This window comes from Scyliorhinus canicula, chromosome 14 (genome assembly GCF_902713615.1).
Source record: "Scyliorhinus canicula chromosome 14, sScyCan1.1, whole genome shotgun sequence".
In the NCBI taxonomy this organism is placed as follows: domain Eukaryota; kingdom Metazoa; phylum Chordata; class Chondrichthyes; order Carcharhiniformes; family Scyliorhinidae; genus Scyliorhinus; species Scyliorhinus canicula.
This window is the reverse complement of record NC_052159.1, coordinates 20,212,389-20,239,694: the sequence shown is the minus strand read 5'-3', so window position 1 is coordinate 20,239,694 and position 27,306 is coordinate 20,212,389. Positions and strand designations below refer to the sequence as shown.

Sequence of the window (27,306 nt, the reverse complement as noted above, 5' to 3'; positions counted from 1 at the left end):
CCCTAAACGGGCGCTGGTGACCATGGACGTCCATGTTAATCTTACTCTGGGCGTGGTTGGTGATACATCCATTCAATTCGTGAGGCTCTTTAGAAAGATCATTGTTTGTCTCCCTTGATCTCTTTTACCATTGATCTTCCTATAAACCTATAGAATCCTGACAGGGCTAGACAGGGCGGATGCAGGAAGGATGTTCCCGATGATGGGGGTGTCCAGAACCAAGGTTCATAGTCTGAGGATACGGGGTGGACCATTTAGGACAGAGATGAGGAGAAATTTCTTCACCCAGAGAGTGATCGGCCTGTGCAATTCGTTACCACAGGAAATAGTTGAGGCCAAAACATTGCATGTTTTCCAGAAGCAGTTAGATATAGCACTTAGGGAGAGGAGGATCAAAGGATATGGGGGGGGGGGGGGGGGGGGGGGATGGTGGGATTAGGCTATTGAGTTGGATAATCAGCCAGGATCATAATGAATGGTGGAGCAGGCTCGAAGGGCCGAATGGCCTCCTCTTGTTCCTATTTTCTATGTTTCCCCATCAGCACCTGACCTATTAGGTTGTGTTATAAAATAATCACAATGATCTTCTTCTGAGAAACGAGTTCTTATCTTACTTTAATATTAATGAAACAAAGTTAACAGGAAAATAAATCTTGCTTATAAACGATATAGTTGCTGCTTGTGCTAATGATACCATTGCCCTGCGTTGTACTCGAGACCCAGGGCGGGATTCTCCGATCCCCCAGCGACGCGCTGTTCGCTGGCGACTGTATTCTCTCTTCCCACCGCTTGTCAATGGGATTTTCCATTGAAGCCACCCCTCCCTGCCGGGCGGGGGTGCGCTGCCGGCGGGAACAGAGAATCCCAACGGCCAGAGAATTCCGGTCCCGGAGTGGGACCTGAACCCGGAACCCACAACTTACTGATTCAGAAGGAAATCGCCACAACTGGGCTGAGACTCGAAAGTTTAAAAAAAATAGTGCGCCGAAAAAGATTTCAGAAGCTCACTCCACAGTCCAGAGCAACTATTCTGGCCCATCAATGGCTGACAACCAACCAACCGGCCTAGGCCCAACTCAGAGACCGGAGCACAAAATAGGCTGAAGTAATGATGCACAATTGGATGTGCCGTCTCTGGGATGTGACACTAAATCAAGGCTCCGTTCACACTCACAGGTTGATGCAAAAGATGCTGCGGGAAATTTTGAAGAAGCAGTGGGATTGTTCTGTCTGGTGTCCTGGTTAACATGTATCACTCAATCCTCAGCATCAAAGCAAATGATCTCAATGCTGGGATCTTGCTGTGTGCAAAATGGCCATCACATTTCCTACATTAGGAGAGTGAGTTTACTTTAACCGTACACCATTGGCTGTAATTGTTTGAGTTTGCAGTTGGTTAATAAATCAATTGGCTAAATCCATGGTACCAGGCAGTCAGCATTTACCAGGGGAGGAGGGAGAAACGGAATTGTGGAGATGGAGTTTGAATGGGAGGCAGGAGATCTTAAATTCACGTCATCCACGGGTCTTGTTCTCACCGTTTTGCTGAACTTGTATTTTTTATGCTGTATAAAAGTTGTTAAAGTGAAATTTCTCGCAATAAAGAATGCAGTTTGAAGTAAAAGGGCTGGATTCTCCGCACCCTCGCGCCAAAAACACGGCCCGCGCGGGGGTGGGAGAGTCCAGTTTGAAGCAGAAATCGGGACCGGCGCTGGTTCGCCGATTCTCCGGGCATCGAAAAGCGGCGTCACCAGGGAGTACGCCGCGCCACCTGGGGCCATTGCCAGAGGCCCGCTCCGACATCCTCCGCCCCCAACCGGCCGAAGTGCCGACGGCGTGGATCTAACCTGGTCCTGCCGGTTGGGATACTGTTCGTGCAGGGGTTGATGGTTGGACGCACGTCTGATCGGGGTAGGGGGTGGGGTGTCTCCTTTGTGGGTCTACCTCCGCGGTCCGAGTCCGCCATGGGGCATAGTGCGGCCCTGGAGCCGCCCGCTGTCGCCAGCGCGGCCTCCGACCCGGAAGTGCGGGGGCCCCTATCTGCAGCAAAAGCTGCCAGATTTGCTCCGGGTCCCTGCTAGCCCCCTGCAGGGCTGAGAATTCATGTCTCTTTCATTCAGGATTTTCAGGAGTAAAACTACTGTTTTGACGTTGGCGTCAACACTTCGTCTCCAGAATGGAGAATTCAGCCTGTTATCTTTACAATATGCACCGACCGGTGTTGATGGTTGTTGGGTACAGTTCCAATATTTTATTTTAGTGATGGGAACCTATAGACAGACATCGCCAGAATTGACAAAATATCTTTTGCCTCATTCTGTTTTTGGGACCTGTACGTCGCAATATGTGGAAAGCGAATATAAACCATTAATGTAATAAAGATCACAATGATGGTCCTGTGCTGGGAGAATCAAAAGTGATATTAGACTCTCTCTTTTCCTGGTGATTTTATTTTGTGAGGAACTTGTGGATGAGACGTCCTAATGGAATCTTCCTTTGGGAAGGTTTTACTTCATTTAATACACACTATTAATAGAGAGCTGTTCACGGAAACTTTAATAAAACCCAGATCAGACAAACTGAGAAGGTAAAAAAAGACCCTCCATTTATTAAAGAGAGAGAATTTTTTTGTGTGTATCAAAGTAGAAAACTTTGCAGAAAGCAGAGTTTTAAAACCTTGTAGATTGAAGGATACAGTCTCTGGGAAACCAGGGGCCCATAAGCAATGATAGTCACTCGTGAATCCAATCAGGAATTCAGGTCAAACTTCTTTACCCAGACAGTGGGAGGACATGGAAAGCTCAGCCACCCAGAGTGATTGAGGCGAACAGCGTCGACGCATTTAAGGAGAAACTAGATTAAGTACCTGAGGGAGAAGGGGGTGGAGGGATGTGCTGGTTATGTGAACTAAGATGGGAGGGAGCGGCACGGTGGCTCAGTGGTTAGCACTGCTTCCTCGCAGCACCAGGGTCCCAGGTTCGATTCTGGCCTTGTCTATGTGGAGTCTGCACTTTCTCCCCAGGTCTGCGTGGGTTTCCTCCCACAATCCAGAAATGTGCAGATTATGTGGATTGGCTGTGTAAATTGTCCCTCAGTGACCAAAAGGTTTCGGTGGTGTTATGGGGATAGGGTGGGTGCTCTTTCGGAGGGGCGGTGCTGACGTGATGGGCCAAATGGTCTCCTTCTGCACTGTAATGATTCTATGATTCTACCAGCATGGACCAGTTGGGTCGAATGGCGTGTTCCTGGGCTGTAGATTCCAGGACATGGAACATAGAACATAGAACATTACAGCGCAGTACAGGCCCTTCGGCCCTCGATGTTGCGCCGACCTGTGAAACCCCTCTAAAGCCCATCTACACCATTCCCTTATCGTCCGTATGCCTATCCAATGACCATTTGAATGCGTTTAGTGTTGGCGTGTCCACTACTGTTGCAGGCAGGGCATTCCATGCCCTTACTACTCTCTGGGTAAAGAACCTACCTCTGACACCTGTCCTGTATCTGTCTCCCCTCAATTTAAAGCTATGTCCCCTCATGTTGGACATCACCATCCGAGGAAAAAGGCTCTCAATGTCCACCCTATCTAATCCTCTTATCAACTTGTACTCCGCAATTAAGTCACCTCTTAACCTTCTTCTCTCTAACGAAAACAGCTTCAAGTCTCTCAGCCTTCCCTCATAAGATCTTCCCTCCATACCAGGCGACATCCTGGTAAATCTCCTCTGCACCCTTTCCAATGCTTCCACATCCTTCCTATAATGCGGCGACCAGAATTGCACGCAATACTCCAAATGCGGCCAAACCAGAACTTTGTACAGCTGCAACATGATCTCATGGCTCCGAAACTCAATCCCTCTACCAATAAAAGCTAACACACCGTATGCCTTCTTAACAACCCTCTCAACCTGGGTGGCAACTTTCAGGGATCTATGTACATGGACACCGAGATCTCTCTGCTCATCCACACTACCAAGAATCTTACCATTAGCCCAGTACTCGGTCTTCCTGTTACTCCTTCCAAAATGAATCACCTCACACTTTTCTGCATTAAACTCCATTTGCCACCTCTCAGCCCAGCTTTGCAGCTTATCTATGTTCCTCTGTAACTTAGTGTCATCTGCAAATTTACTCACCCATCCTTTTACGCCCTCCTCCAGGTCATTTATAAAAATAACAAACAGCAGTGGCCCCAAAACAGATCCTTGTGGTACACCATAGTAACTGAACTCCAGGCTGAACATTTCCCATCAACCACCACCCTCTGTCTTCTTTCAGCTAGCCAATTACTGATCCAAACCGCTAAATCACCCTGAATCCCATGCCTCCGTATTTTCTGCAATAGCCTACCGTGGGGGACCTTATCAAATGCTTTACTGAAATCCACATCAACTGCTTTACCCTCGTCCACCTATTTGGTCACCTTCTCAAATAACTCAATCTCAATAAGGTTTGTGAGGCACGACCTACCCTTCACAAAACCATGTTGACTATCCCTAATCAAATTATTCCTTTCCAGATGATTATACATCCTATCTCTTATAAACCTTTCCAAGAGTTTTTTGAGAAGGTGACCAAACAGGTGGATCAGGGTAAAGCTGTTGATGTGGTGTATATGGATTTCAGTAAGGCGTTTGATAAGGTTCCCCACGGTAGGCTATTGCAGAAAATAAGGAAGTATGGAATTGAAGGTGATTTAGCGGTTTGGATCAGTAATTGGCTAGCTGAAAGAAGACAGAGGGTGGTGGTTGATGGGAAATGTTCATCCTGGAGTTCAGTTACTAGTGGTGTACCGCAAGGATCTGTTTTGGGGCCACTGCTGTTTGTCATTTTTATAAATGACCTGGAAGAGGGTGTAGAAGGATGGGTTAGTAAATTTGCAGATGACACGAAGGTCGGTGGAGTTGTGGATAGTGCTGAAGGATGTTATAGGATACAGAGGGACATAGATAAGCTGCAGAGCTGGGCTGAGAGGTGGCAGATGGAGTTTAATGCGGAAAAGTGTGAGGTGGTTCACTTTGGAAGGAGTAACAGGAATGCAGAGTACTGGGCTAATGGCAAGATTCTTGGTAGTGTAGATGAACAGAGAGATCTCGGCATCCAGGTACATAAATCCTTGAAAGTTGCCACCCAGGTTAATAGGGCTGTTAAGAAGGCATATAGTGTGCTAGCCTTTATAAGCAGGGGGATTGAGTTTCGGAACCACAGGGTCATGCTGCAGCTGTACATAACTCTGGTGCGGCCACACCTGGAGTACTGCGTGCAGTTCTGGTCACCACATTATAGGAAGGATGTGGAAGCTTTGGAAAGGGTTCAGAGGAGATTTACTAGGATGTTGCCTGGTATGGAGGGAAGGTCTTACGAGGAAAGGCTCAGGGAATTGAGGTTGTTTTCGTTAGAGAGGAGAAGGCTGAGAGGTGACTTAATAGAGACATATAAGATAGTCAGAGGGTTAGATAGGGTGGACAGTGAGAGTCTTTTTCCTCGGATGGTGATGACCAACACGAGGGGACATAGCTTTAAATTGAGGGGTGAGAGATATAGGACAGATGTCAGAGGCAGTTTCTTTACTCAGAGAGTAGTAGGGGTGTGGAACGCCCTGCCTGCAACAGTAGTAGACTCGCCAACTTTAAGGGCATTTAAGTGGTCACTGGATAGACATATGGATGAAAATGGAATAGTGTAGGTCAGATAGGCTTCAGATGGTTTCACAGGTCGGCGCAACATCGAGGGCCGAAGGGCCCGTACTGCGCTGTAGTGTTCTATGTTCTATGTTCTATTAAGACTTTTCCCACAACAGAAGTAAGGCTCACTGGTTTATGAATGCGTGAAATAAGCAAAGGACGTGATGAATCTCGATTTAAACATCAGGAGAATCTAGGGTGGGGGAGCAGTGGACAGGACATCGTATTTTTCAAGCCAAGTTCAGGGTGTCATTGATAAAATAGAGGCTGAGGGAGAGAAAACCGGGGCAGCACGGTAGCATTGTAGATAGCACAATCGCTTCACAGCTCCAGGGTCCCAGGTTCAATTCCGGCTTGGGTCACTGTCTGTGCGGGGTCTGCACATCCTCCCCGTGTGTGCGTGGGTTTCCTCTGGGTGCTCCGGTTTCCTCCCACAGTCCAAAGATGTGCAGGTTATGTGGATTGGCCATGATAAATTGCCCTTAGTGTCCAAAATTGCCCTTAGTGTTGGGTGGGGTTACTGGGTTATGGGGATAGGGTGGAGGTGTTAACCTTGGGTAGGGTGCTCTTTCCAGGAGCCGGTGCAGATTCGATGGGCCGAATGGCCTCCTTCTGCACTGTAAATTCTATGTTAAAAAAAAGCAATATTGCATTGAAAAGATATCTTTGAGACTCACATTATTATTGACTCTAATATCGTCCATTGGACAATGAACTTATTGCCACGGATCAGACTTCTCAATCTCACCGCCTTCATTCTGTTACAGATGAAGAACGCAAAGTGGGCAAATTGCACCAGAGGAGAAACCTTCTTGCTGCCTTCTGTAAACTAATAGTGTTCAGTGTGGTGGAGATGGATATTGCTGCTGACATCTTCAAACAGTACATCAAGGTAAAGATTCCACATCTCAGATATTTTATTTTTCTTCATGATACAATCCTGCCATGGAGGGGGGGCAGCCAAGGTTCACCAGACTGATTCCTGGGATGGAAAGACTGTCGAATGAGGCGAGATCGGTGTCGCCTGGGCCTCTATTCACCCGAATGAGAGGGAATCTGATTGAAAGATATAGGGCGGGATACTCCGACACCCCCGCCGGGTCAGAGAATCCCCGGGAGCAGCATGAATCCCGCCCCCCCACCCCGACGCTGGCTACCGGATTCTCCGGTGCTGGTTTTCGGGCGGGGACGGGGTTCATTCCATGCCGGTCCCCCGAGCAATTTCCCGGGCCCCAATGGGCCGAGCGGCCGTCATTTTTTGGCCAGTCCCACCGGTGTGGGTTACGCATGGTCCCACATGGAGGGACCTGGCAGGTGAGTCAGCTGGGGCGGTCCTCAGGGGGGCGCAGGGGGATCTGACCCCAGGGGGTTGGGGGCGGCCTACGGTGGCCTGGCCCGCGATCGGGGCCCACCGATCTGCGGGTGGGCCTGTGCCGTGGGGGCACTCTTTCCTTCCGCGCCAGCCCCTGTAGGGCTCCGCCATGGCCGGCGCAGAGAAGATAACCCCCTGCGCATGCGCCAATGTGCCAGAATACAACAGTGGTTGCCCGCATGCACGGGATCACGCCGTCCTTTGCTGGTGGGGGGGGGGGGGGGGGGGGGGGGGTCTATACCAATGGGTCACAATCTCATGGTACAGGGTGGGCCATTTGGGACTGACATGAGGAGAAATTCCTTCACTCAGAGGGAGGTGAACTTGTGGAATTCTCTACCACAGGAGGCTGCGTCCTTCCCTAATGGACATTGGTGAACCAAATGGGTTTTTATGACAATCGATGATAGCGGTCATGGTCACCATTACTGAGACTAGCTTTCAATTGCAGGTTCTATGGGATGGATTTAAACTCCCCCATGCTGCTGCTGTGGGATTTGAACCCAAGACCACCCTCCACTGAGTATTACACCTCTCCCACTTCTCCTTGGAAATAGGATGCGGAGCTTCACTGGCAGGGCCAGAATTTACCCTCTGCCCTTCAAAAGATGGTGGCAAGGTCACCTCCCCGAGCCACTGCAGCCCCTGTGGTGAACTTGCTCCTTTGACGCTGTGAGAGAGATATCTCCAGGGGGTGTAACTCAGCCGCAATGAGGAAAATGTTTCCTCGGTTCATCGGACGAAGCCTTGCTTTAATCTCACACCCCAATCAGAATTTCCGAGGAAGCCATTGACCATCTGATTTTCACCGCCCGCCCTTGAAGTCAGGAGCTTCAAGGTTGTAATGGCCAAGTAAACGGAGCGGCTGATTGGGGGAAGCAGCAATACGCTGCTTTCACAGTTTTCAGTGGGAAACTATCCAATTCCGACAATAAGCTTGATTTGCATGAGGGGGAATTAAAAGCAAGATGTCAGGACATGTCAGGGCAGCATGGTAACACAGGGGTTAGCACTGTTGCTTCACAGCGGCAGGGTCTCCGTTTGATTCCCGGCTTGGGTCACTCTCTGTGCAGCGTCTGCACGTTCTCCCCGTGTCTGCGTGGGTTTCCTCCCGGTGCTCCGGTTTCCTCCCACAAGTCCTGCACGACGTGCTGTTAGGTAATTTAGACATTCTGAATTCTCCCTCTGTGTACCCGAACAGGCGCCGGAATGTGGCGACTAGGGCCTTTCACAGTACCTTCATTGCAGTTTTATGTAAGCCTACTTGTGACAATTAAAGATTATTATTATTATTATATTTTGTTTCTAACTCTCCAGTTAAGTCTCTGGTAGACGAGAAGAAAAATATCTGTTGTTACATTTTTTGTTCACTATTTGTTCTGATTTTTGGAAAATGGCAAACACTTCCATTTTGGGCATGCGGTTTCAATATTAGACACTTTTGAGTTTGGGTATGGGAACAGCAGGAGGCCATTCTGCCCCTTCATCCCGTCCCACCGCCATTCAATCAGGTCATGGTTGGTCACCTCATCTCCATTTGCTTTCCTTCGCTCAATATGCTTTGAAATCCTTACCCAATAAACATCCACCTCAGTATTGTAATCTCCAAATTGAGCCATATCCAAGATCCTTTGGGACGGGAGAGAATCCCAGATTTCCACTTTGTGGGAAAATAAATGCTTCCCGATTTCGTTCCTGAATGATTCAGTTGTAATTTTAAGAGTGTTCTCGATTCCCTCGCTGGTGGAGGCTGATTTTTGTACCTACCCGACTGAATCCTTTTAGCATTTTAACACGTGGATCAGTCCGCCCATCGATCTTTTATGCTTAATGGAATGTCAGCCAAGTTAATGCAGGCCGCCCTCATAATTTAACTCACTTAGCTCGTTCCGGAGAATCAATGCCGCATTCAGGGCCTTCAGGGCCTGTGTATCCTTTCTCTTGTCCGACACCCAAAACTGAACACAGTCTTCCAAATGGGATCTGACCAAAACTCTGTGCGTCTGAAGCCCGGCTCCTTTCCATTTGCCCCCTTGAGATACAGAAGATATGAAAGGATTTCAGCCCCCATCTGCGTGGTGGCACAGTTCCATTCTGAGCAAAACTCCCTCTTTCCTGCTCAGTAAAATACCTCAAGGCTAACTTCCGCTGAGCATTCCCTACTGCAAAAGTACGTGCCCCCCCCCAATCTTCCCTGTGGCTTCCCGAGAGTTTGATAACCAATTTAGTGCCAATTTGTACAAAATGAGGAGTAGCTGTGCACAGTGAGCCCAGTGGCCACTCAGAAACGGATTGATGCTGTCCAGAGTCATTTCACTTAAGGCCTCACAGTTCAGTCGAGGGATGAAGCTTTTATCCTATTAGTCCAGGCTGAATTCAAATGGGAGTTTTCATTCGATATCACTGTCCACTAAAAAAAAAAGCAAATGAACCTTATACTCGTACACAACCCTCTTGCTCACAAAATATGCACCTGTTTCTCCCCAGTATTTCATCGACTACGGAGACATCATTAAGGAAACGCTCAGCAGGACGAGGCAGATTGATAAAATTCAGTGTGCAAAGACCCTGATTCAGAGCTTGAAGCAGGTGAGAATCCCTCGTGAATGCGTCTGTAGAAAGCAGGGAGCTCCAGCCTCGGGGGCCACTGCAACAAGATTAGTGATCAGACTGTTCCCTGGCTACAATACAACCTCAATCTTAATATCCCTGTCAGCTATCCTCGCTTTGCTCATCGTATTACTCGAACGTTATTGACCATCGCCACTAATAAAGCTCATAAGTGACAAAAGAACCGGCGGGGAAGTGAAGACAATTTTTTTTCCAATGCAGTGAGTTGTTATAATAATAAAACGTGCTGCCAAAAGGGAATTGGGTTAGAGGCTTGAAAGGGAAGGACATTGCAGGATTCGGGAGGATAAACAGAGGAGTGGGATTAATTGGACAGCCCTCTTAAGGGGCACATGATAGGCCGAAAGACATCCTCTTGTGCTGAGGTACAAACTCCACAACTTTAAGCCAGCCTGAATTTGCTCCTGGATTACGGTCAACGCCAAGGCTGGGGTAAAGGTCATTGACCTTTCCTGTTTTATTTAAATGAATTGTGGGATGTGAGCCACATTGGCAAGTTTCAGCGTTTTCTGCCCATCCCTAGTTGTCCTTGAGTATATGATAATGAGCCACCTTCTAAAACCACTTCTAAAACTTATAAGCCATCTTCTGCAGTCCGCAGCGTGAAGAGGCTCCTATAGATTTGGATTGCCGCTTCCTACCTTCTGACTCAGGGTTATAACGCCTGTGTTTATTTTTTATTTGTGACCGTTTTGAACGGGGTTTTCTCACTTTATCAATGAATCAAAAGAACCCATGTTCTTCCCCGGATGGGGCATAATTTTCAGAGCTCGAGGCCCTTCAATTGACTAATATTCCTCTGCCTTGTGGAAATGTAGTTTAAATACACATTGCTTGCTCAATGTAGTTGACCTTTGGCAGCAGTACCTAAATTGGCTGATGAAGTCTCTTTGAGTCGTCACTCTGAAGTTCCCCTAAGCAGCTGTTCCAGGGCTATAACAAGGCCGCTTGTCATTGTTCTGAGATTGGTCACGGACAGTCTTTAAGGGCTAATCAACCTAATAACTGAAGCAAACTCAGGGACAAATTACAATGGAAGGTTCCTGATAGGGACACTGCCCAGAAATAACAAACAGCAACGGACTTACCAAACATCAAACCGAAGTGTGATAAGAGGGCCGTTAAAGTAATCCAACCCCTGTGGTGCTCACCGGGCACGGAAGGGCTCGAGGTGCCGTGGATGCTGTATGCTCCTTCTCCAGGGATACCCGGCTGTGAACACAGCCATGGAAAAGGGGCAGACTGTCCGGCCGGACCAGCCGGCCTGTTATTGGTGATTTTTGCTTGGTCTTGAACTCCAGGCATGGGACTGGGTTCATAGGCAGACTGTAAACATACTCTGGTATCTGCTTTAGACTTCTACATCTAAGCAGGTTACAGAGTAGGCATGATACCAACATCTCTCTCTCTCGTCGAACACACAGGACGCGATTCTCCACCCCCCACGCCGGGTGGGAGAATAGCGGGAGGGCCTCCCGACATTTTTCACGCGCTCCCGCTATTCTCCCCACCCCACGCCCGACCCACGCCACGCTCGCCGTTTTTTATGGCGAGCGCCGATTCTCCAAGGCCGATGGGCCGAGCGGCCGGGCCTTCACGCCCGTTTCAACATGGCAGCAAACACACCTACTCGCTGCCGTCGTGAAACGGGCGCCGTTTGGGGCATCTGGGGGCCCGATTGGCATGGCGGTACCACGGCCGTGCCAAGGGGGCCGTGCGTCCGTAACGGACGCACTCTTTTCCCTCTGCCGCCCCGCAAGATCAAGCCGCCACGTCTTGCAGGGCGGCTGAGGGAAAAGACGCCAACTGCGCATGCGCGGGTTGGCGTTGTCCAACCTGCACATGTGCGGTGACGTCATCGGCCGCGTCAGCCGGCGTGACGCTTGACGTGCAGCCTTGATGACCATCATCAAGGCCCCGCCGCCGTGACGCAAGGGGCCGCTCTCCTAGTCCCGCCCGGGGGGGGAGAATCGGCCCTGGAAGTGGGCGTGAAGTCTGCCGTGGGTCACGGCCTGTCCCCCGGCAGCCTTTACGATTCTCCCCATTTGCGGAGAATCTCGCCCACAGTGTCAGTGGTACATCATCATCTGCGCCACGCATTCGTATATCCTATTTGTTAACTTTTATACCATCACTGTCCGTGTGGAGTTTGCACATTCTCCCTGCGTTTGCGTGGCTTTCGCCCCCACAACCCAAAAGATGTGCAGGGTGGGTGGATTGGCCACGCTAAATTGCCCCTTAATTGGAAAAATTGAATTGGATACTCTAAATTTATAAAACAAAACTTTTAAAACATGGCCACTGGTCTTTGATATTGAATTTTCAAGTTCCTTATCATTTGCTTCGTAACAATGTGGAGCAGAAAATCCCCTCCGAGTCTCGCAGCCCTTGATATGTTGGGCTGAAGATTTGTGGATTTAATTATTTATTGACTTATTGTTGCAGCTATTCAATGAGCTATTGCAAGGCCAAGCCTCCAGTTTGGACAGATGGTCTCAACCCTTCACCAGCATCAAGGATCTGGCTCGACGCTTCTCACTGACATTTGGCTTGGACCAGTTGAAAACCAGAGAAGCGATGGCCATGCTGCATAAGTATAACTAATTTGCCTATTCCCTAACCCTCCTGAGAAAATGTTATCCCGTTTTGAGGTTTATTCTTTCTACACCGGCTCTTCCTTCCCCCGTTGGACTCATTTCACATCATCTCTTTTGACAGGAATGGTATTGAATTTGCCTTCAAAGATGGCAGTCCCAAGGGTAAGAATCAGCCTCCCCTGAACCTGGCTTTTCTGGACATCTTGAGTGAGTTTTCGCCAAAGCTGTTGAAAACAGACAAAAGAACTGTGTAAGTGAATAATTAATCTTCATTTACAAATTGAATTCCACAACCTTCTATCTCTCTATTAACATGCTCATTTCACTGGTACACAGAGCTACATAGAGTATAGTCCACAGAAAGTGGCCCTTCAGCCCAACTAATCCATGGCGGCCTCCCTCCTGCACACTGCCGACTTTGCCGACCATTTAATTAGTGTCAGCCTTTTTATGCTGTGTCCTTGTTTATTTGCTCAGAACACTCTCTGCTTACTTATTTACATCTGCTTGGTTGCAAAGGAGTCTCCTTTGAGCCAAAAGTTCTGTGTGAGTGATGTAACTGAAAACTCATAAGGTCACATCATGGTTGTAAAAGCAGATGGGATTGTTGGCTTTACCAATTTGTCTTTGGTGTTTAGCATACTTGAATGGGAAACAATTGAAGGCTGATGGAGAGATACTGGGGGGGGGGAACTAATTTAGCTCTTTCAAAGATCCAGCATACACATGATGGACGGAATGGCCTTCTGTACTGTACGGTCCTAAGGGTGGAATCTTGCCACCTCAGAAATTTTTAACCTGGACACTTCTTTCGAATCTCCCTAACAACCTCCTTTGCTTCAAGGAAAACAACCTTAGTTTCTTTAGCCCAAACTTGGAGCTAAAATCCTCCATCCCTGGAACCACTCCGGTAAATCTACTCTGAATCCTCTCAAAGACCTTCACAACCTTCTTAGAGTGTGGCAACCCGAACTGGACATGTTACTCTCGTTGTGGGCTGACCAGACCTTTATAAAGGTTTGAGCATAACTTTTCCTGCTTTTATTTTACTCATCACCTCCACCTATGAAGTCCATGGTCCCATTTGTGTTGCTAACCATTCTCTCAATATGTCCTGCTACTTTCAAAAATCTACATACATGAATCCCCAGGTTTGTCTGCGGTTTATTGGGATAATTAGAGTTCTTGGATGCAACCATCTTGGTTTCTAACATTCAATTAAGTCTCAGTTTCTGCTCAGGTACAATTATCTGGAGAGGTTCGTAACAGACCAAATGGCAGCAGAGAATGGCGAAGAATGGCTGCCGCTGATTGCATACAGGAGGTCCTTGTTGGACTGCAGAGATGATGGCACAGACTCCACAAGCAGTAGTGACAGAAGTGCACAGTCTCCAGTGCAACAAAAGTCCCAAACAACCTCTCTGAAAAGGAAGCTACAAATTGGTAAGCAGCCAATACAGGGTACAAAGTGTTCTTCAGTACAGGGTACAAAGTGTTCTTCATTCTCCTTTCCTCCTTTAGCTGCTAAAATGCTCACACTGTTCTAACTTATTCTTTCCCGAGACATTAAAATGTTACATTCCTTATCTCCCTTAATCTACCCTTCCTCTCACAACAAGCTTGACATCACCTTAATCATCAGCTCTTGACTTATCATAGATTATCATAGAATTTACAGGAGGCCATTTGGCCCATCGCGTCTGCACCGGCTCTTGGAAAGAGCACCCGACCCAAAGTCAACACCTCCACCCTATCCCCATAACCCAGTAACCCCACCCAACACTAAGGGCAATTTTGGACACTAAGGGCAATTTATCATGGCCGATCCACCTAACCTGCACATCTTTGGACTGTGGGAGGAAACCGGAGTACCCGGAGGAAACCCACGCACACACGGGGAGGATGTGCAGACTCCGCACAGACAGTGACCCAAGCCGGAATCGAACCTGTGACTCTGGAGCTGTGAAGCAATTATGCTATCCACAATGCTACCGTGCTGCCCTTATCGTGGCTCAGGATGGCATTCTAACCTGAGTCAAAGGTTTGTGGGTTCAAGTCCCACTCCAGAGACTTGAGCACATGGGCCGTCACTCCAGTGCGGTACTGGAAGAACTGAGACATTAAGCCGATGCGACATGAACCCGAGGCCTCGCACACCGTCTCACGTGGGTGTAAAAGTTTGAAGAGAAGCAGGGCAGTTCGCCCCTCTGTCCTTCCCAATTTTTACACCTCAATCAACATCACTTTGTTCATGATGATGCTGCTGTTTGGAGGAACTTTCTTTGGGCGAATTGGTTGCCAAGTGTCCTACATTGTAATAGTGCCTATCCTTCAAAGTATTTCATTGACTGCGGAGTGCTTTGGGATGTCCTGAGGCTGTGGAAGGTACAATGTAGCCTTTCTTGCTTTACCTCATCCTCCTACCTACTCCTTTAAGATTGAGAATGTGGTGCATCTTGGAGCTGCCCATTCACCCCTGCCCATGGAGACAGCCGCCAGAGTCACAACCCTGCATTCATAGGTAGAAGGTTGGGCTGTCTGACTTCTTTCACCCTGTGTAACTAATTATCTCTTCAAGATGGTCTATATTTTGAACGGTGGAAGTCAACAACACTTGGTCATTGAAAGCTCCGCTGGGAACGGTTTTCTTCTTGAGAATACATAGGGTAAACAGGACGCTCAGTGAGTCACTTAAAGTTTAAGCAAAAAGTGGGACATTGTGGGGGGACAGAATTTGCGTAGATCAGTGAAAGCCTTTGTGGAGCTTATTTATGATGTACGCGGAGCGCACTGCGGCTTGCATTTGTTGTCCATCCCTAATTGCCCTTGAATGGAAGGGTTTGCTATTTTAGAAGTCAGAGTCAATCACATTGCTGTGAGTCTGGACTCACATGTGGGCCAGACCAGGTAAGGACGGCAGATTTCCTTCCCAAAGAACATTAGTGAACCAGATAGATTTTTACGACAATCGCTTTATGCTCACTGTTACTGAGACTAGCTTTCAATTCCAGATTTAAATTCCTCTACCTGATTTTGCTTATCTCCTCTAACAGTGAACTCTCCTTCAGCACCTGTTCTCGACTTGTGGCTTTATGTTATGGGGGTGGCCAGGAGCTGGGGTGTTTAGCTAATGCATGAGCTCCCAAACCATTCACATTTCCAAAGAATCCCTACAGTGCAGAAGAAGGCCATTCGGCCCATCGCGTCTGCACTGACCCTCTGAAAGAGCACCCTACCCAGCTCACACCCCACCCGATCCCCGTAATCCAAACAATGGGTCAATTTTATCAAGGCCAATCCACCTAACCTGCGCATCTTTGGACTGAGGGAGGAAACCGGAGCACCCGGAGGAAACCCACACAGACACGGGAAGAATGTGCAAACTCCACACGGTCACCCGAGGTCAGAATCGGACCCGGGTCCTTGGCGTGGCGAGGCAACAGTGCTAACCACTGTGCCACTGTGCTGCCTCTCTTGACATAAGGATGTGCTGGGTGTCTTCAGGTGTATTATAGGCATTCACGGCTGACAGTATCGATAACCAGTGCCCAACCAAATTCAGTCATTACCTCTCCCTATTTTTGAATGCAAGGAGCCCCTGAGCCTATGCGTATAACAAGTTTGCATCGTAATTATTTACTCATTCTTATTGTGAGAGCCTGGCATAATAACGCCCAAAATCAATGCATTGCCTTCCTGCAAGGGTTCCATTGATTAACATGATTATTAACATGGGAGCAATTTCTTGAAGCCTATGTTGCTAGCACCTATTCCCGTAGGTTACAATATGTCAACCATGGGATTTGGGTATTTATTGTCAGTTTATTTTTACTTTTTCTTGGGTGTGGGCAATTGCAGCAAGCCCGTCTCTAATGGCCCTTGGCTGAGTGACTTTCTAAGGCCAATTATAGTTAGTTACATGTAGGCCAGACCAGGATAGGTAAGGGCAGCAGATTTGCTTCCCCAAAGGGACATTAGTGAACCAGATGGGTTTTTACAACAATCGATGATAGTTTCATGGAGACTAGCATTATATTCCAGACATTTTATTAACTGAATTTAAATTCCACCAGCTGCCGTGGTGGGATTTGAACACATTTCCCCAGAGCATTAGCCTGGACCCCTGGATCCATAGTCCAGTGTCATTACCACTGCGCCACCATCCCCCCTTCAATTGCTCTCAATGACACCGGGGAATTATCCTTTTAACCGTGGTGGGACTTGCTGATAGGATGTGAGATGCATCTCCTGCTGAAACTGCCTTCTCACCACCATTTTCCGTTTTATAGAGGGCGGTGTGAGTGAGACAGGAGTGAATGAGGAGCAGAATGTGAAGATCTCACCCTGTTCCTTGACGCCTTGGTCGATGTCCACGGTACAGAAGGAAAATGAGAACTGGGAGAATCGGAAAAAGGAGCATCCGTTGGAAAAGGATGGGATGCAGTTGCTGCATAGGTATGGTGACACTTCAAACTTTCCTTTTGAATTCTCCCCATTTTCGTTATTTCCATTCTAATCCCTCTGCATACCGCCCCTCCCCCACACCCCCTGATGGTTGGGATATAGTTTGAGGGACACAGTCCGTTCCTCTAGTACTTTGTCTAAACGTCAGCGTTAATTGCCACTTTTTTGTTTAAAGCTATGGTTGGCGGGTGTGGAGGCAGATGTCTTAGCCTTCGCCTCGCTGATTGCCCGAAAGCCGATTCTGTTGGGGTGGAAGACGGCTTCTCCGCCCTGTGCCTCGGCGTGGATTTAAATATCCCAGTTTGCATCATCACCCAGACATGGCTCCTTGATTTGCCTCATCTTCTCTCCTACTCTCTTCACCTTTAATGAAATTATAAAACTTAGCCCATTACATATGCTTCTTCCCTTTGTAGTATGATAGATCAGGCGAATGCCCTTATGCTTAGCTAGCCGGCATATTGACATTAATGAATCGAACAGTGAAAGTGCATGTTTGATGATGGAATTCTTTTAATTTGTTCACGGGCTGTGGGCGTTGCTGGCTTGGCTAGGATTTATTGCCCATCCCTAATTACTCTTGAGAAAGTGATGGTGAACCGCCTCCTTGAACTCTGCAGCCTGTGTGCTGTTGGGAAGGAAATTTTAACCCCGTGATATTGAAGGAATGGCGATATATTTCTGTGAGGGTGGGGAATTGCTTCGAGATGAACTACTGGGCGGTGGTGTGTCCATGTATCCGCTGCCCTTCTCCGTAGAGCTGGTAGAGGTTGTCGGTTTGGAAGGTGCTGCCTAAGGAACCTTGATGAGTTCCTGCAGTGCATCTTGTGGATGGTACACACGGCTGCTACTCTGTGTCAGTGTTGGAGGGAGTGAATGTCGAAGGTGGTGGATGGAGTGTCATTAATTGGACTGCTTAATGCTGGATGGTGTTGAGTACCTTGAGTATTGTTGGAGCGGCACTCATTCTGTTTTGTACCTGGTAGATAGTGTACAAACTTTGGGAAGTTAGTAGGTGAGTTACTCATCGCACAAATCCCAATCTCTGACCTGTCCACATTTACGTGGCTGGAAGAGTTATGTTTCTGGTCAATGGTGACCTAAGGATGGTGAGGAATTCAGCAATGGCAACGCAGTTGAACGTCAAGATAGTAAGATTCTTTCTTGTTCGACATGGTCATTGCCTGGCACTCGTGTGGCGTGAATGTGACTTGCCATTTATCAGTCCAAGCTTGAATGTTGTCCAGGTCTGGCTGAATTTGAACATGGAATTCTTCATTATATGAGGAGTTGCAAGTTGTACTGAACACTCCGCAATCAACAGCGACCATCCCTACTTCTGATCTTATGCCGAAGGGCAGGTCATTGGTGAAGTAGCTGATGATGGTTGGGCCGAGGACACTAACTGAGGAACTCCTGAACCAATGTCCTGGGGCTCAGATGAATAGCCTGCAACAACCAGACCTTCCCTCTATGTGCCAGGAATGACTCCAACCTGTGGGAGGTTTTCCGCGGATTCTTGTTGACTTCAATTGATCCGTGATGCTACACTCAGTCAGATATTGTTTTGGTATCAAGGGAAAATGTTGCTTTGGTGTCAAGAGCAATCACTCTCACCTCACTTATGGAATTCAACTTATTAGTCCATGATATTATATATGATTGATAGCAATGGCCAAGAGTTTGCAGTCAGAGATGAAGGAACAGGGCTTGCCATTTACCTCATTGGCAGCTGCCCTGATTTTTCTTGTGAACATTCTGGCGGAGACTTGTTGATATCAGGGCCAGGATTCTCTAAAAACGCGGCTAAGTGTTGACGCCGACGTAAACACCGGAGTGTTTCACGCCGGCGTCAACGGGCTTCTTGTCCCAGCGGTTCTGTTGCCCACAAGGGGCCAGCACGACGTTGGAGTGCTCCACGCAGCTCCAGCTGCCGTATGGGGCCCTGCACTGCTTGGCGTGAGTCCACGTATACGTGAACCACACCGGCGGGAACTCGGCCGGTCGACCGCGGAGAATCGCCGTGGGGGCCTCTTTCAACGGCCCCCGATCGGCGCTGTGTCTCCGGACGCCGGAAAATCGTGTCCTGGCGTTGGACCGGTGTCGCGGGCCGTCTCGGCGTCAACTCCGATTCTCTGAGCCGCCGTGGGCTCGGAGAATCCCGGCCCAGGTGTCTGATCTAGTGTAGCACCCTCTACAGGGCACCTATGGTAACTGTGAACAGGATATAAAACAGCAAGGATATTAAATCAATTAGATGGAAGAATCTTTAGTGCGACTAAGTCCAAACCAGGAATTAAAATTAGATTTAAATTATGCACAGAAAGAAAAATAAGTTTGGAAAGAAAGATGAGATAGAAAGATAAAAAAGACAGAGAGAAAGTAAAGAAAAGCTTTATATTTTTAAATCTCCAACATTAATTACATTTTGAAGGAATGAGACTCTACATTTGTTAAAATAAATTTTCAGGGCCAAAGAGATTGTTTGGCAGTCATGATCACTTATCGTGCTGTTAAAAATACACTTACTTGGGCAGCATGATGGTTAGCATTGCTGTCTCACGGTGCTGAGGACCCAGGTTCGATCCCGGCTCTGGGTCACTTTCAGCTGAAGCAATGTGCAACTCTTAAAATATTCTCTGGTTAGGGAGTTATAACAAATACAAAAGCCCGTTGTTCACTATATTTCCCATTCATAATTACATGCAAAAAGACTAGATACAAATGGTATACAAGTACGTGAGGATCAGCTAGGATATAAATAAACCTCTCTACGATGTAGAATGACACGAGAACGGCTACTTGGAAGGCATAAAGCGGAACAGCTGGTACTAGAGGGACCCTGGCATGATATCATCTTTCCGAGGGAAGGGAAAAAAATTGTACACGGTGGTTAGCCCTGCTGCCTCACAGTGCTGAGGTCCCAGGTTCGATCCCGGCTCTGGGTCACTGTCCGTGTGGAGTTTGCACATTCTCCCCGTGTTTGCATGGGTTTCGCCCCCACAAGCCAAAGATGTGCAGGGTAGGCGGATTGGCCATGCAAAATTGTCCCTTAATTTGGAAAAAATGAATTTGGTACACTAAATTTAAAAAAAAGTACACTTACTGAAGGTTGTACCAGCCACACCATTTTCTGCTGTGTTTATTAGGTCACGAGTGGGTAAGTACCGCAATTTATCTCATGGTATTGATTTCAATGTCGGGTGGATCGGTGAGGACTGTTGCCCAGCCCAGCCGATGGAGGAACGGGGCATCTGACAGCAACTTTCGGATGTCTGTGTATAAATGTGCATGTGTGGACTCCAGCAGTTGATGTCTGATTTACTGTGCAGTAACGGTGAGCAACTGAAAACCCCACCGTTATTAACCTCAACACAAAATCTGGGCCACTGTGAATCGATTTGATTTTGAAAGTGAAACCAAAATGGCACGTTTACTAAAACCACGATGGGCTCTTGTTTTAGTGAGCTTGGGACCACAGCAATGAGAAACACAGACGAACTGATGGAAGAAGATTTGGCAGAATTAGCTGAGGACGACCTCAATGATTTGAATGAAATATTGGACATTGATAATGATTGACCCAGGCCTGGTAAGTCCCAGAATAAGTCTATCTCATTTTTGTTAGCCAAAAGCTTTGTCACCATTGATTGAAAAGTGAAAGCGGGTTCCAAAGGAAAGCTAATATTTACTCTTTCAATAAAATTGCCGATTATATTGAGGCAATTTTTCTGCTATTAGAAAGAGATTGCAATATCTCTTTTGTTTTTTCTGTGGTGAAGGCTGTTCATGATTGCTTGATTACATTGCCTGGGTGTTCACAGATGGAGCTGATTTTGAAATCGCGTGTCTGCTTGGACAGCGATGGAATAAACCTGAGAATGGAAAATAACATAATAAAAAGGCGGCCCATCTATCTCAAGCAGTCATTTTGTTATTATGCTGTAAAGTTACAACACTGGAGGGTTTTGATGATCAACTGTGCGTTATATTTTGTGCTCACCGAGGTGGAGTGATGTTGGCATTGGGAAATTTGTTTCAGTCTCAAAGTCTTTCAGCTGAGCCCCTATCCCCCCTCCAAATTGGGTGTAAAAAATCCCACGGCATTATTCCGAAGAAGGGCAGGAGACTTATCTATCCCTGATGCCTTGAGGAACTTTGTTCCTCGCCCAGCATCACAGAAACAGAACGACCTTGTCACTATAAAACTGCTGTGCGCTAATTGGCTGCTGCGTTTCCTACATAACAACCCGTGGCTACACGTCAAAAGTCATTTGTCGGTTGCAAAGTGTGACCCCCTGTGGTGAAAGGTGCTATATAAATGCGGGAACTTTTTTTCTCTGAAGAGGTCAGTCAACGCATGAGTGTCGCAGTCTCAGGATAGGGAGTCAATCATCTAGGACCGAGATGAGGAGAAATTACTTCATTCAAAGGGCTGTGAATCTTTGGAACTCTCGACCCCAGAGGGCTGTGGGTGACCTCAGAGGATTGAATATATTAAAGGCTGGGATAAATAGAGTTTTGGAGTCTCAGGAAATTAAGGGGTATGGGAGTGATCGAGAAAATAGAGTTGAAACGTAAATTCAATGATGATCATACTGAACGGTGGGGCAGGCTCTTGCAGTAATAGGTTGACATATTTATTATGTCTAGATGAGTGGAAATGGTCCAATTATGGTCCAATATGCCCCGAAAAGCCTAATTGGAGCCCCATTGACTACTTCAGTTACAATTCTACTTTGCTTCCTGTAGCAGCCAGTCTCTGGCCTCTGTGACTGAGATCGTTTGGCTATTACTGAACTAGAATTGTAGAGATTGTTGGATGAGTGAGGCCCAAGGCCATCGATATCACCTTCCACCATCCGGATAGTCACATGATACAACGATAATGGAGTTGCTGATCAATCACCATGATAATCTCTATTGATTAGTCAACAACAGGCTCAGAAAATGTGACGGGCAGAGTATCTTGGGAAGCACAGGTTCACTCCATGCTCCGTGGTCACTGTTGCGCCTTTGGCTCAAATTCCACTGGAGTAGTGCTTTCAAAACAAACAAATCATTGAATGTTTTACTGATGTTGAGGTGAGGCATCTCAGTTCCAATCATTTCAGCATTAAAATTCCTAATTATAACTCGGGGCAAGTGTCTTTATTAGTATAAAGTTAGAGTACCCAATTCTTTTTTACTAATTGAGGGGCAATTTAGCACGGCACATCTTTGGGTTGTTGGGGTGAGACCCACGCAGAGACGGGGCGAATGTGCTAATTTCGCACGGACAGTGACCCAGGGCTGGGATCGAATCCGGTCCTTGGCGCCGTGAGGCAGCAGTGCTAACCACTGCGCCACCGTGCTGCCCACTTGAACATACTGAATGACCCAGCCACTACAGCTCTCTGCGGTAAGAAATTCAACAGATTCACTAAGCTCTGAGAGAAAAAATTGCTCCTCATCTCTGTCTCAAATGGGTGACCCCTTACTCTTTGATTATGCCCTATCATAATAATAATCGCTTATTGTCCCAAGTAGGCTTCAATGAAGTTACTGTGAAAAGCCCCTAGTCGCCACATTCCGGCGCCTGTTCGGGGAGGCCGGTACGGGAACTGAACCCACGCTGCTGGCATTCCTAAATTGCTATTTAGTCCACTGTGCTAAACCAGCCTCTAAGACACTCCCAGACTCCCCCACAAGGGGTAAAAACCTCTCAGCATCTACCCTGTCAAACCCCCCAGAGAATTCTGCATATCTCAATAAGGTCGCTTCTCATTCTTCTAAACTCCAATGTGTACAGGGCCAACCTACTCAACCTCTCCTCATAAGAAAAGGTTATTTTACAAAGAAACTTTTTTGTTTGAATGTTTGAATTATTTATACAATAGAACAGAGCCATGCTATTGATACGCAACTAACCTCCCATTGATGGACAAAGAGGCCAACAGACTTTGTAATGGGCTAATAGCTGGTCAGACAGGAGTGTCCCGAAGGACAATGGTTCTCGAGTGACTCACCCTGGCTGAACAGGCCACTCTGTATATTCCCACTGATGAGTTTAAGTTTGAATGGGACAGTGCAACTCATGCCAGGTTTGGGCGTATCCCTCTGACTCCGTGCTAGCAGGTTTTTTTCCCCTCAGTCTGTTTAACCCCTAAATTGCCTGCTACATCTTCAATATAAATTATGGACCTAATTTCTTAATATCTCCCTCACGTAACAGGAAGGAAATCTGCCATCCTTACCTGGTCTGGTCTACATGTGACTCCAGACCCATCGCAATGTGGATGCTCTGAAATGGCTGAGCAAGTCACTTAGTTGGTCGGCCAATGGGGGATGGGCAACAAATGCTGGCCCAGTCAGCAACACCCGCATCCCATGAATGAATTGAAGAAATGTCTTAAAGGGCGGAAATCATGGCTGCCAATTGCGGAGTGATTAAAATTGGTGATGCTTAAAAGGCCTGAATGGAAGGAGCATAGATATCTAACGGAGTTGTAGGGCTGAAATAAATTATAGGGAGGACGCTGAGTTCCCAAGGGCTGTATCATACATGTTGAGAACACTTTCTGAGCACATCAATGTCAGGAATTGATTACTGTGCTATTGTTACTTCTGCAGGATCCAACAAAGTGAATGACAGTGTTGTCCGGCACTGTGAAATTCTGACCGACCGGACTTTCTATTGGGTCTGTTTTTGACTGGACCGTGTCTCATCCCTCAGGACCTGACGCTGACACCTGTTCCATCGTCAATCCCACTCGCACACAACTGACAAAAATTATTCAACTTCCATTATCCGCGGCCTGGAGCCTCCCAACTATTGTACAGCACCATAATCCCCTTGGCACCCCTCACCAGATTCGCTGCTCCTCCACTCTGTGCAAGGCCTCAACACCCGCCTCGCCACCAGGTCGCCCAGGAGCTTTCTGATTGGTTGAAAACGCGGAGCTCTAAGGCAACCGGCATGATTCTCAACCGGCGCCACCGTGCACGTGGTCAATGGAAATGTTACTGACTTACAAGGCATTCGGAGACATTCTGTGCGGATCCTTCTCGTCTCAAGAATTTGAAGAATGTTTTACGCTCTTTAAAGAGAATTTTCATGAAGCATGTTCGGAGAATTTGGGAAAAAAAAGAGAATATGAACCACTGTTGCTGTATCCAGGGAGGAAACACAAGAGGCTGACAACGCAGAGAGCCACCTCACGAGTGAAAGAAGTCATTCTCCTGACTGACGTTCGTTCTTTGGGAGCCTATTATCTTGTGCAGCAAGAGCTTGCATCTCCCTCACAAAAAAACATTTGAAAATGTCTCAATGTACAAGTTTAGTGCATAATGAAAACACAAAATGCTCAGCACCATCTGCGGAGGGAGCAGTTCCTGTTCCAGGTCGATGACCTTTCACCAGGACAGAACGTCCTCAGTATTTTGATTTTCTACAAGTGTGACGTGTTGTTCACTATTGTGTTTAACAGACCGGGACAGTGTTAGGTTTGATCCCTGGTTTGTTCCAAGTTACTTCTGTGAGCTGCAGCGGGCCGTGAATACTACACAGATTTCCACTGCCCACTCTCACACGTGGAGGATGGTGACTTGGGTCAAGGAATGGAGGGCGGCCATGAGCATCTTTCATCACTTTAACGGAGGGAGAAAAAAAAGGGAACAAAAATGAGAAGAAATATGTCCCGGAGTTCAATGAAATGTCAAAGCCACGTTAAGTATTTTCTAAAGACTTTATAAATCATGAAGAGAAATGTGATGAAACACAGTCCAGACGTTATGTTAATGTTAAAATTCTAATAATTTACTTTCTGTACACCAGATGGGCACAACATAAAGCTTAAATAAAAACAGAAAATTCTGGATAAACTCAGCACGTCTGGCAGCTTCTGTGGTCATTTAGACTTGAAATGTTGGGCGCGATTCAACCAAAATATTGTAAGTGTCATTTTGGGTGAGTGTGGGAGGGAGTTTCTCACCCAAATGGCCACTCCCATCCAGAACCTGTGGCAGTGAGACACTGCCGGCAAACTCCAGGAGAGTGCAATACCAGGATTCCCAATGGCTGTTACGCCTCGGGAGATCGAACGAGATTTCGCAAGGCATCGCGATCTGGTTTACGCCCACAATGGCTGAGCCCAGTCTCACACAGTGAAGTGGGTTTAAGGATTCACTTAACCGTGCTGACGCTGGATCTAACCGGCTCCCGGCATCTATCGGCCTCCCAAGGGGACCCCAGCCGGGCACTGATTAATACTAGCGTCACGGCACCTGGGGGAGGTCTGCCTGGCAGTGCCACCCAGGCACCTTGGCACTGCCAGGTTGGCAGGAGCACTGCCAGGGTGGCATCGCCAAGGGTCAAGGCCTGCGGAGGGCCATGCCCAGGAAAGGAGGGATGAGAGGGAGTATGAAAGGTGGGGATGGGTGAAGGGGCCTCCGGAAGGTTGGGGGCAGTGAAAGGTGGCAGCTCTGAAAGGAGGGGGGGAGGGGGGGAGGGGGCCCAAAAAGGAGTGTGGGAAAGCCTGAAAAGGGGTGTCCCTCAGAGACCCCAAAGAGAACGTGGTGAATAACCACGGGAAGAGAGGGGGACCGCAGGATCTGTGGGCCCTCATCGCGGCGGAGCAGCGGCACTCGCCCTGATTGGTGGGCCCAGAGAGAAGGCAGTCGCTGAGGCAGAGGATGGCATCAGGCGATCAAGTGAGACCCCGCTGAGTTGCAATTACCCGTGGCATGTGAGACACGACCCACACGCCACCCCCACACCACCCCCACACCACCCCAATGCACAATCCAATCATGCGTCATGTCTTGTGGTTGCAGGATCACTCGGCAATGAGGTGGGCCCTTCTGGTGTCCCCTGTACCCGACCCCAACCCCAAGTGGATACCAGCGACCACCAGGGCAACAGACAGCGATGAGAGTCCCCAAACTGCAGCCCGAGACACCCCGGAGCTCCAGTCCAGGGACGAAACTGACTTCCAGTCACAGCTGTCTCCAACACCCTCCACACCATCCCAGCCGCACTCACCTCAGTTAGGCACCTTAGTGACGAGGCCCCCGGGGCACTATCTGGTGCGCACCACACAATTGCTGCGATCCATCAGGTGGAGGTAGGAACCTCCGAGAGGGCGGGCCGACCTCAAGAACTAACTGCCGGTCGGACGGGTTTCTGGAAAGGGCAGTCCCATCGATAGTGGAGATGCAGAAGCAGAGCCAGGGACTACATGAGGGGGTGTGAGCGAGCATCCAGTACCTGCAGCTGCAGTTGGAGGAGTTCAAATGCCTGCAAGAGCAGGAGTCATTGCCGACCATGCGTGCCACCCAGGCCAATACCGCGTGGGTGGCCTCTGCTGTGGAGGCCTTGGGGGCGGAGGTAATAATAATAATCGCTTATTGGCACAAGTAGGCTTCAATGAAGTTACTGTGAAAAGCCCCTAGTCGCCACATTCCTATTCGGAGAGGCCGGTACGGGAATTGAGCCCGCGCTGCTGGTCTTGTTTAGCCCACTGTGCTAAATCAGCCCCATTTCGGCCATGGGTCAGGATGTCCATGGCCTGGGGAAATCTGTGCGATGTGGTGGCTGAGGCACAGGACAGGGCTGCCCTTTCACAGCCAGCCATGTACCCAGGGCCACCTGGACATTGCAGCGGCGCTCCAGAGAGCTTGGCCCAGTCAGAGCGGGTCATGGCTCAGGGCATCAACAGCATGGCAGGGGCACTGACCGACCTGAGCCAGTCCCAGAGGGAGATGGCCCACTCCCAGAGGAAGGTGGCCCAATCCCAGAGGGAGGTGGCCCACTCCCTGTACTCCATGGCCATGAGCATTGAGACCCTGGTCGAGATGGAAGCAGGCCTCCTGGACTGGCAGCGCCAGATGGTTGGGGAGCCTCAGGCCCATCCACTTACCCGATGCATCTGATGGACAGCGGGCAGAACAGGGTGGCACCATCCCACTTGGTACACCTGAGCAATGGGCCCATCCAGGCCCGCGCGGCCACCAAAGGGGACCCATGTCACAGGGCAGGAACCGCAGCAGGCCGCCTCCACCCTGATGTATCAATTGAGGACCCACTTAGACGTAGCGTTAGGATGCATAAGGCCAGAAAGTCCGCCTCCTCCAGAGTCGTTGTAGCAAATCTCTGCGTCATTCTGTGGCCTCCAGATAGGCATCATCAGCCACGGCCGCAGCGGATAACCCCGGTCGCCCAACAGTCAACCATCACCCAGGGGTGCACCTTGAAGTGCACCTTGAAGGTGTCAGGAACCATTGAGTGTGCCAGGATGATGGCATCGTGCACACTGCCTGGGTATCGGGCGCAGATGTGTATGATGCGCAGCTCATGGTCACACACCAGCTGCACGTTCATCGAGTGGAACCCATTCGGTTTGTGAAAACCGGCGTGACATAGGCCAGTGGTTGTAGGGCGACCTGCGTACCGTTAATCAATCCCTGCACCTGGGGCATCCCGGCGACGATGGTGAACCCCACTGCCCGGGCATCCTGGTGGTCTCGCTGCACGATAAATTTGATACATTGTGCCGACCGGGCACATCGGGCCTCCGTG

At 48.4% G+C, this 27,306-nt stretch overlaps 1 protein-coding gene across 1 annotated transcript in view; it reads left to right on the top strand.

Moving 5' to 3' along the window:
- The window catches only part of LOC119977307 (cohesin subunit SA-2-like), a 150,927-nt gene extending 126,312 nt beyond the window's left edge, over window positions 1–24,615 (top strand). The window contains 8 exon segments of the mRNA XM_038818070.1: window positions 6,452–6,576; window positions 9,544–9,645; window positions 12,133–12,281; window positions 12,406–12,534; window positions 13,525–13,727; window positions 16,574–16,739; window positions 20,213–20,340; window positions 23,361–24,615. Coding sequence (XP_038673998.1) covers window positions 6,452–6,576; window positions 9,544–9,645; window positions 12,133–12,281; window positions 12,406–12,534; window positions 13,525–13,727; window positions 16,574–16,739; window positions 20,213–20,330 — 992 coding nt within the window. The 3' untranslated portion in view covers window positions 20,331–20,340; window positions 23,361–24,615.
- Window positions 24,616–27,306: the final 2,691 nt, after the last annotated feature.